This window comes from Acanthisitta chloris, unplaced genomic scaffold (assembly GCF_000695815.1).
Source record: "Acanthisitta chloris isolate BGI_N310 unplaced genomic scaffold, ASM69581v1 scaffold5060, whole genome shotgun sequence".
NCBI lineage: Eukaryota > Metazoa > Chordata > Aves > Passeriformes > Acanthisittidae > Acanthisitta > Acanthisitta chloris.
In genome coordinates, this window is record NW_008652313.1 from 107,120 (window position 1) to 117,761 (window position 10,642).

General features: G+C 38.5%; 1 protein-coding gene across 3 annotated transcripts in view; it reads right to left on the reverse strand.

Moving 5' to 3' along the window:
- Nucleotides 1-8,253: 8,253 nt before the first annotated feature.
- TRPS1 (trichorhinophalangeal syndrome I) overlaps nucleotides 8,254-10,642 on the reverse strand; it is a 176,847-nt gene continuing 174,458 nt past the window's right edge. For all 3 annotated transcript variants that reach the window (XM_009076909.1, XM_009076894.1, XM_009076902.1), the window contains exon 6: nucleotides 8,254-9,522. In XM_009076909.1, coding sequence (XP_009075157.1) covers nucleotides 8,461-9,522 — 1,062 coding nt within the window. In that variant the 3' untranslated portion in view covers nucleotides 8,254-8,460. The remainder of the gene's footprint in view (nucleotides 9,523-10,642) is intronic.

The window sequence follows — 10,642 nt, forward strand, 5'->3', positions numbered from 1 at the left end:
ATTTCCATCTACAAGTTGCTTCAGGGTTTTTTTTTGCCTTTGTCTACAATTATTCCCTACTGCATATACCACATTCATAAGGGAGAAACACAAATTACCTGAATTTGTGAACATTTATAATCACAAAATGATCTAGGCTAAAAGGGATCTCCGGAGATCATCCAGCCTGGACCGCTGCAGTGGGCAGCTATGAACATCTAATAAGCTCCTACTCTGAACATTCAACTGACTCTCAAAGAAAATGAGGATCATAAGGTGCATTTACAGTTGGGTGTCCAAAGTACAGAATGTGAATGCCACCCCTAGGGAACATTACCTGAAATATCACCTTAGCTTTTGGAAAGGCTTCCACATCTCATACTTTCGTACTCTGAAATAAATGTCTTGTTTTGTCAGATTCCAGCAGGAAGGAAAATACTTTGATTAAAAAGGAAATAAAATATTCTCATTTTGCTTTCCAAGAATTTTTCTTTAAAAAGTAAGTGGTAAGAACACACCTTGTTCCCTTCTTTTAAATGATCCTTTAGAAAGCCTTCCTAATCCATTTTTACACTCCTTTATTCTCCTGCCTTCTTAAAAGAATGCCACAGTGAGAAGAGAGCTAGCTTTATGTTGGGGCTTTGATTTTTATACAACAAATCATAACAGAAATTATTTCACTCAGAAATAAGGCCATAGCAACTGTATTGCCTTTGCAAAACAAAGTGTCAACCTTTTTGCTTTCTATGGCAGATTTAAGCCATCATTACCATAGTGTGACAGAAGTTTTTGGTTTTTTTAAAATGCATTTCTTTCCTATTCTTTTAAATGGTTGCATTTCTTCTCCGGCCAACTCCACTGACATTGTATCAGCACTGATGGAGCTGTTTGAAGGTAGGTGACAGAACTGTCACTGTATCAATCTCACCATTAAGCTGTCAATTCCACAGTAGCATTTGGAATTGAATCAGACAGTTCCACTGACATTGTAACCACAACCTGTGAAAGACACTTCTATTCTTATGGATGTGCAGGAGACACTTTCATTTACAGAAAGAACCCACTGACACTCTTGTTCTTCACACAAGGATTAGTCAGACTCTTCAGGGAAATCAAAGAAAGCTGGTTTCAGTACAAACTACCTCCATCAGGTTTCAGGTGTCCTAACTGTCCAGCATAATTGTCCATCACAGTTAAACTTCCAGTGAACACTTTCAGTGCAATTCTGCTGTTCCTTGATTTTATATCCTCACCCACTGTCAACACAATGACATAAAGACTTATAGGGCTTGTTTGTGATTTACAATAAACAAGGTTGTAAGATAAGCAGGCCATTTCTTCTATTAACAGCACACTACTGAAAGCACCTCACTTTGCCTCCACACAGTATGAAGCACATCACTTATTCACTTTGTCCATCTTCTTCTGCATCAGCACCTATTCCAATGCCATTTTTTTGTTTACATGTCATACCTTATTAATCTCATTGAATGAGGGTCAGGACCTGCTACTAGCAGATGTATTATCTTTCATATTATCAGGCTGGCTGTACTTGGGACAACAGAGTTCTGATCTATGTCAATATATAGCAGTAGTTAAAACTAAATAGGAAATAATCAAAGACATTGCTGCTAGAACAAGAAGTCCCTAGATTCCTGGCAGAAAGTTAAACCTTATCACAGCATACTAAGACCTGATAACAATGTCAGTGTGCACTTACATGAGCTGCTTACATGTGGAGCTGCTTTTGCAAGAGGAAGGCATCAACATTGTAAGTAGACTATACAAATAGTAGAACCACGAAGGAAAATTGGAGGTCTTCAGCTCCTACATTATGAATTCACTTAAGTATATGGAGACTGAAGTGCAATATTAAACATCGTTTTAAACTCTGATCAAAGACATATTGCATTGGTCAGGGATAGTTTCATAATTAGACCAGAAATTTGGATTAAATCTGGTTATTCTCAAAAGATGTTCTTAAAACAGGTGAAAATACTTGATTTTTAAATTTTAACTATCCATATCTGAACATTCTCTGTGTGAATATATATGTATATAAAGTTTATATGTATATATATGACTACATGGAGTGTGTATACCTACATCTACATAGTCTTACACAATGCATATTGACCAGCTTTTGCAGGTAGCATGTTTTTCAAAATGCATGAAGTTTAAGCACAAAGTTGATGGTTGATGTCTCCAAAACTGGTTCACCCCCTTTTTTTTCTTTTTTTCTTTACTACAGTTATTATTTTTATTAATCTCAGGAAATTAAAGAGACTGAAAATGCATAGGCTTCTACATCTGAGTTCACTGGAAGAATAAATTGCAGGAAAAAGTGATTTCTGGCATGGTGCTTTTAAAATTAAACTCCAGAACATTTGTACTCTAACATCATAAAGAGATTTTACCATTTCGCATTACTTTAAAACATTATTCTATATGAAGTGAAGAAACTCTTAACCATAGAAATGAGACAAAACCTATCAAGAAAGGAAATTACAGCATAATGGAAATGATGGCTGGGAGCCATACCACCCTGGGCTGTTAGCTCATCTGAACAGAAATGCCAGGCTGAGCTGATTTGGTCAGTGCTCTAATTTGGGATCTCTGAGGAAACCTCCGAGGTTGCTGGAGGAAGTGGTGGTGGCAACACTGTAGGTGGTATTCTCTGTTCTTGAGTCACCATTGGGTCAATAATCTGTGCGATGGGAGCCAGAAGGATTTCCTGGAAGAGTTGAGAGCATGATGTGAAACCACTGTCCTGAGTATCAGGGATTACTTCAAGACCACCATGAACTTTCTGTGAGAGGTAGAAATGGCAATCCCGGGGTACCAATCACAGTTCAGTATCAGCCCTTCTTACATAATTTCTCAAAATTATTCCAGCATTTACTCCTCTTTAGGGCAGAAGAATAAAACCTGTAATGTAATGGAGGATGCTGGAGTACTGAAAAAGTTCAAACCCCACTGAGACAGACTTTTACTCTAAATCCTGTCATTAACTGGAATGAGACTTGGATCACACCTAGAGCCCTCAGTGTAGAAGGACTTACACAGGGCTAATGTATTTTTGAAGGAGCTCCTCTCTTTTCATGCCTTTCCCATCTGAGCAATGCTGCCTTTGCCTTTTAGCTGTAATCACCAGCTATTACTCAGAGATGCTGTCAGGCCCTGTCGTGCTCCCAGAGCAGCTTGACTCCAGATTGTTCTCCTCCCCAACCCCACTATGGTGTAGTGACACTATGACATTACATTCTCCCCAGAAACAATGACATGAATCTGATTTATAACTGGTGGTAAAACTTTATTATTCAAGTTTAGATGTAACAGACATCTTTGCTGCCTGAAGATTGTTTGCATAAGAAATACACCAAGAACATGTTTGTGAGTAGAAATGAACATGCACTATGAAAACCAAAAAACAAAACAAAACAAAAACCCGAAACAAAACAAAACAAAAAACACATCCATGTGTTGTAAGGACAAAACATTAAGAGCCAACATTCTAAAGTCAAATCAGGGCTACAAGTTTAATGATGGTTTTTAGCAACATGAAGTCATTCTTTATGAAGTACTTTTTTTTTTCTTTTTTTTTTTTTTTCTTTTCCTGCTGGTGAATTTTCTATAAGCTAAATTTACAATGGCATTTTGAGATGTTTCCTTTTCTCCTGTTCTTCTACACAGAGCTCAGAGGCCAAAACAATAGGAATGGAAAACTGTGGTAGCTGTTACAATGTTTTTACTAAGTGGAATTTTGCTTTACTAAGTGTAACAAAAAATCAATTGAAACTCGTATTTATCTGGCTGGCAGCCATTAAATTATTGTCTTTTATCCTCTTAAAAAGAGGTAAATTGGGGTGTATATGATTATTATCTAGGTAGCATCTCACCAACTACCATCTCTCCAGAGCTGGCTGAATGAAATGGTGAGGAAGAGGGTAGGGAGGAACCCTGTTCTGAGGTGAGAAAATTACACAAATCATTCCACTTGGCCCATCTTAACTTTAGAGAAAAGTTTAGAAGGGATTTCTCACTTATCTATCACATTTGGGATACGCTGACAAATTGCTCACTGTTCTTTGCCAAGCATAACTGTCTCCACAGAAGCAGAAGGAAATATATCTACCCTTCTGGCTGCACAGAAGCGAACTTCTAATCTCTTTGGCTTTTCCTTACCAGTATTAGGAATTAGCATGTTAAATCAGCCAAGAAAAATTGATACAGGAGCAAAAATGGGAATATATGTAGACATCCTGGGCAAAAAGCAGATGGTAGACAACATCCTTAGCACATAAAGCAAGCAGTTATGACTATAAAACAACACTGTCCAGTCCAAGGATGGACTTGAAAGTCTGTCCCTGAACTGAGTACTAATCCATGGTTGCCAAATCAGTTCTTCCCATTGCACAACCACTATGTTTCAGCACTGTATACAATTAGCAACAGTCACTTGTCCTGCTGCCCTTCTAACTGAAAAAATACTATCTTGCTCACAACATGCCTCAGCTTTTTGAGATGTCTCTAGTTTCTCTCTCTTTAACACTGTCCCAATGTGCAACAGTACCTTTTCTAGGCAAAACCAAGATACGAGTATCCAGTGTCCCTCTGCCTTTCTGAATAGTCCACGAAAAATTAAGGGAGTAGTTTCATCAGCACAGTGGCAACTAGGTGCAAAACTTCTTTTAGAAAGCAGACTGAGTTTAGCACCTGAACACAAACTGTGCTCTGAAACATCTTCATCTCCCACAGCATTAAATGAGGGGGCAGCAGCTACAAAGTGATATCTTAGAGACACTCCAGTTGGCAGAAGATGCCGCATCATGGCTCCATCTGTACAGAGGGTTAATGGAAACATTGTGCCTGTTCTGCAATCTGATTAGTGAGAGGCACCACAAATCCTCCTTTTGAAACATCTCCTTATTTTGTGGTCCATTTTGAGATAAGTTTTAAGATCTTAAACTACCACTCCTTAGTAAGAGAAGTTTACCACCTTGAAGACACTGACAAATTGAAAACAAAGGTTGAAATTTCAATTTTTAGTGCTGTAAGTTGATAAAAATGCAGTGGGTGCAGTAATTACTTGTGTGTGCTAACACTGGATTCCACCTAAGAAATATTAAATAAGATTATTCTTTTTCAGTGTCATGATTTTTATTTTTATTAGTATCCATTGTGAGGGGCTCTTGAAGAGGGATGGAGTCACCTCTCCTTTGTTAAGCAACAAAACTGTGCTCCCCTCACCCCAATCAAAGAGAACAGGCTACAGCAAAATCCCATTTCTTACAGAGTAGAAATCTTAGAACATCTCAATATGTCATGGCAAGAACAATGAACTTTTTTCAAATTTCACTTGCACTATCTAGGTGCGCAATAGTAACATTCAAAGATCTGTCTTGTTCTTTGCACTCCATTTCTCCTCATCCCCAAACCCTGATATATGTATGTCCTGTTATTGGCCTCTGCTTCTGAGTTTAGCACGAGGTGTTATGAAGCACAGGGTGGTGCAGAAGTCCTACAATGCACATGTCCCCGATAAAATATTTTGCCATGAAGATGCAGCTTCATTATATCAATGAAGAAGCCCAAGGAACTGGTAGGTCTTAGATGAAGCAAGTCAAACCAGTAACTACTGAAAACTGGCAGGCAGCTACCTCTGAAGCTGATAAAAATCACTGCTTAGCAAGCCTAACACCTTTCTTGGAAAAGCTGAAAAGGACACACACTTGACCCTGACGTAACAAAACGTGGGCAATCTATTTCAGTCCCCACAGAAAAAAAAAAAACACCAAAAAATACCCAACAAAAATAAATCCACAAAAACCAAGTCAGAACTTATTATTGGAGAACAATAGTACAAACATAACCAGACTTTGTCTGGCACTGGTATCAAGCTGGAGATTCATCTAAAAAATAGAAGAAGAAGAATGTGGCCCAATATCCTTTGCTAACCTAGAACACTATCGAAGGGTTAGAGATCTCAACTGCGAACAGATTGAGTGGGACTTTCCATATGCTGCTCACCAGTAAAGAAGCAATGGGTGGAGTAGGAAGGAATGCAGCTGAATGCTGAACAACAGCCTGTCTGTGCCTAACAGATCAGAGAAACTGTGCAATAACATTTCACCTCTGTGACAATATAACACCTAAATACTGCCAAGGTCAGCAAGACCTCTGGTGATCAACTGTGTAAGTGCTTCTCATGCTTGGTGATGTTCATTGCCGGCTGCTTTAGGCACATTATTTCTCAAAAGACTATCAAAGTGCTGAATGTTTAGGCCAGTTCCTCCCTGGTTTGCCTTTTGCCAACCCCTGTAAGACATCTTCTATCACCTCTCCTTTCATCTTCCACCTCCCTGTTTATCTGGTTAAGTATGTTATAAGTGCACCAAATTCTTGAAGGGAGAGTGGTGAGATTCAGGTAAGTTAAATATAAGAACTTTTTTTTTATGATGTTTTAGTTTCATTTACACGAAAATCTGAGAAAGACGGCATGTAAGTGAGATCAGAATAGGACCCTTTACATATAATCTCGAGTGAGGACTTAGTCCAGAGATATTTTTATAGAACATTTTAAAAAATAAAATGCATGAATGGAGAAATAAAAGACAACATAATATCAGAAAGACATTTTAAACTTCATTCGCTGCAACATTCATGAACCAGTTGAGCTACACCTGCCATCCAACCATAAGGAACTAAGACCCTGCACTGCGAAAAAGAAACAAACCCAAACAAAACAAAAAAGCAACTGCGTAATATTGTAAAAATGGAGTGCAATGCTACTACAGAATGCAATAAAATATCAGTGCTGCATCATCAAACAGCACTTATCAAAATAATTTCTGAAATGTTTCTTCTGAAACACAGACAAAGCAATAAAAAGAGGATATATGTTTATCATTTTAAGCATAACAATGTGAGTTAAGAGCTTAAGAATACAAAAGTACTTGGAATGAATAGTGCTACCCTTTTTTTCCTAAGTAGGCATAAAAATATTTTCATTTCCTTCTTGTTTTTCCATACCATTAATATCAACAAATTTCATTCATTTCATGTTATCGTTTACAACTTTAATGCACACACACAGAAAAAAAGATACCTACTGCAATAGAAATAGTTGCTTCATTACCTTGTTTGCTACATTTGCAAATGTAAACAGCGAGGCAGAGCCAGAACTGACTCTAATGCATGATGGAATATCTTTGTTGCATACGTACACTGTAGAAAATAATTATTCAATATGTCAGGCACCATTATTTGAAATGTAATACATTAATATTTACTAGAAAAATAAGGTTTTTTTCTATTTGTTCTCCCAACTTCTTTAATGAAATAAGTTAATCTGACAGTGCATCCAGTAGCTTGTAATATCTTCTACATCCCTGTGGCAAAATAATAAACTACTGGTTGGGACACTATAATGAAAATGATTAAAGTCAGTTCTTGTACACCCTTGTAGCAAGCATGGAGGCTCGTCTAACAGCACCTTTAACCAATTATTTAATATTTAGTTATTTAGCCCTATTTCCCTGAGCAGTTATGCTGAGGAGCTTTCCCTTCATGGATAGTTTTTAAAAAGCTTTAAGTATTAAAAAGTACTATGAAGACATTTAATGCTACTTAGCAAAAGCTGGTATAAGTCTACTGAAGGGATTGACTGGTATGTATAGCAATGTTAAGCCTGTGGAGAAGTAACTTTAGACTTTAAGGTTTAGAAATGTAATATATTAAAAATATATTCAAATAAAATACAGCAGGTTACCTTGTTCTATGCAAATTAAACCCAGAGTGTGGCTTCTGTATTAGAGACTTCACTTGCACAAAATGGTTTTCCTAGACTAAAGTGTGCCAGAAAGAATGTAGTGATAAAATGGAGGCTAAAAATCAGCTGAGTCTGAGAAACACCTAGATGACATTGCTGCCAAAGCTCTGAGGACAAAGTGATCCTAAGGCATGTTGTAGGGCAGAAATACGCCCAAATTAAAGAAAAGAAAATGACCTTATAACATCTGTATATTTAACATGTCTAGTTCTTATATACAATGTGCATATGTTCACTATACCCCTGCAGCAGTATATACATATACACATCTTTGCACTCTTGCCAGTTATGTCTCTTACACAACAGCAAAGGTATTAATCGTCCGGTAAAATTTTCTCAAGGTTATTCGCCATGATTCACTGCACTCTGGCTAGCTTTGGTGGGCCGTGTCCCATAGAATTATCTTCCTCCCCTTCTGGCCACCATCCAACTGTTCTTTTTTCTTGGTAACCCACTCATTTAAAAGGATTAAAAAAAAGAAAAAAAAAAAGAAAAAAAGAAAGATAAAAAAAAAGAAAATAACGGGATTTAATATTGTGTAAGGCATGCTCTCTATATGAAGTGCTTTATAGGTCTTCACAAGACATTACAAGCTATTGAATTCCCATCAAGGAAACCTATTTCTGTTTAATTGTGCTAAGTGCTAAGGTTTACTCTTTAGGTTTTCCATTCTTTTCAGCTTGTGCATTGTTCCTGTGTAGGCCCCTCTGGATGTGAGTTGTGAAGTCATACTTGTCCGTGCAAAGATGCTGGCATATGCTGCACTGGAAAGGTCCACTGTCACCATGGCAACTCATATGCAAAGCATACATCACTTCATCCAGAAAGACAATGCCACAGTGCACACACTTGGTAGAAAGTTCATCTTGAGTACTTCTATCAACTTTCTCTGTTTTTACTACATTCAAGGGACCTTCATTTTTTACATTTGGTGGTGCCTTACTCTTTTCCTTGGAGGCACCATTTGCAGTTGGCCCAGGTCTGGAATGCTTTATCGCCAAATCTAGAGGAATGTCATTGTCTGATCCAACAGCTGAAAAATGAGGAGGCAGATTAAAGGTGGGATAAGGCACATAGTTTTGGCAAGGATTTGGTAGGCCAGGCACATGACTCAAGTAGTGTGGATTCCCAGGAACAGACAGCTTATATTTACTCCAGAATCTCAGCCAGTCAGCTTCACTCTGAAAGTCATTGTGTACAAATGGAAGTCCAAAAAGTGGGTACTGGTATTTTTCAATAGGGCTTCCAGGTGGTGAATAGTTTGGGTGTTTTGCAGGTCTCATGTATTTTTCTATCGGGCTGCCTCTCTCCGAGCTTCCTTTCCCTTCTGATATCGATGAACTGTTTCCTGGGTCTCCAGTACTTTCCTGAGGACTTTTTATCTGAATGTGCAAAGGTTGCATCCTTTTGTGAATATCCAGAGTTTGGCTGACCAGTATTGGCTGCTGAGCAGAATGGCTTTTAGTCAATGAACCTGGGGCCTCATACTTACTGAGGCTGGGAAGCTGAATTTCTCTCTGATGACCTTCAGGTAAATGGTCCTCTGACCTCCTCTCTAAGGGGCTTCCATTGACTTGTTCCTCACTGCTACCCCTCTGCTGTTTGTTTAGCTGCTCAGCCTGAAGTGCCTCCGGGTTAAGGCGCTTTCTTGTTCGTCTCCTAATGATCTGCTCACCATTGTTCTGCTTAATGATGTTTAAAGGCCTGGGAGTCTGTATGGAACACACACATAATGAACAAAAGGAAAAAAGAAAGACACATTAAACAAATCTGCGAGACCATGCAAATTTATCTTTTCTTTTGTGAAGAGCTATATTACCAGATTCTTATGGGAATGACTAGATTTTAACCCAAATGCTGGTTCATGGCCCCTCATGCTAAAAGTAAACTATGAAATGGCTTGTTTTATCAAACTAAGTCAACTGTCTTAGACATACTATACCTGTTTATTTAAAAAGGCATGAAGTATCCAAGCTGTCAATGCATTTATTACCTCTTACTCCTAAAAAATTCTGGGTAAGATGTGTTGAAAGTGGGTGCTGAGAGCTGGGGATGAGGTGGGAGATGCAAGGCTGTGTGCACTGGTGTTATTCTATGCACCATGCCACCAGAGTCAGGCTGGGGTTTGCACAGATCCCATTATGACAAGAACTGAGTAACACTTACCTTGATACTCACCCCCCTTTGACATGAATACAAAATGCAAGCAAACACAGGGCTTGCTGACCACCACTGCTGTCACCTAGCAAAAGGGCTGCTGGTCCACTGTGGTGGTGAGTGGGATGATGCTGGCTGGAAAAGGACTAAGAAAGATGGAGAAGAAAGCCCAGGAAAACTTTTCCTATGCACTTTGGTACCAACTCCCCCTCCTTCATCTCTACTGTCTGTGTGTTACTGATGTTGTGCTACTAAGTCATGAGGGAGAGAAAGCATCCCTTGAAGGTGGGGAAAAAGGGTTTTTTAAAGAAATAAGCATTGCAAAAGATGCAGAAGCAAGAACCAAGGGAGGACTTCTGTTTCTATTTGTTACTATGAGCTCACGTTAGGTGGTCTATTTAGAGAAAAAACTGAAAATACCTTTTGCATGAAGAACAAAAAAATACTACAAGGAAGGACAGCAGCCAATGTTCTTTGAAAGGCCTCTCAACAGGAAAGCAATGGTATGTGAATGAAAGATCGTGCTATACCGCGAGTATGTGTTGCTCTTCTGGGCAGATGTTAAAGCAACAAAAACTCCCCAAAAATCATTCAGCTTGGTGTGCTGGCAGTTGCCATTTGTCTCATCTAAATGTACACATAATCTTCTTTTGGTTGGAGGCCAGAAAAGTGCCC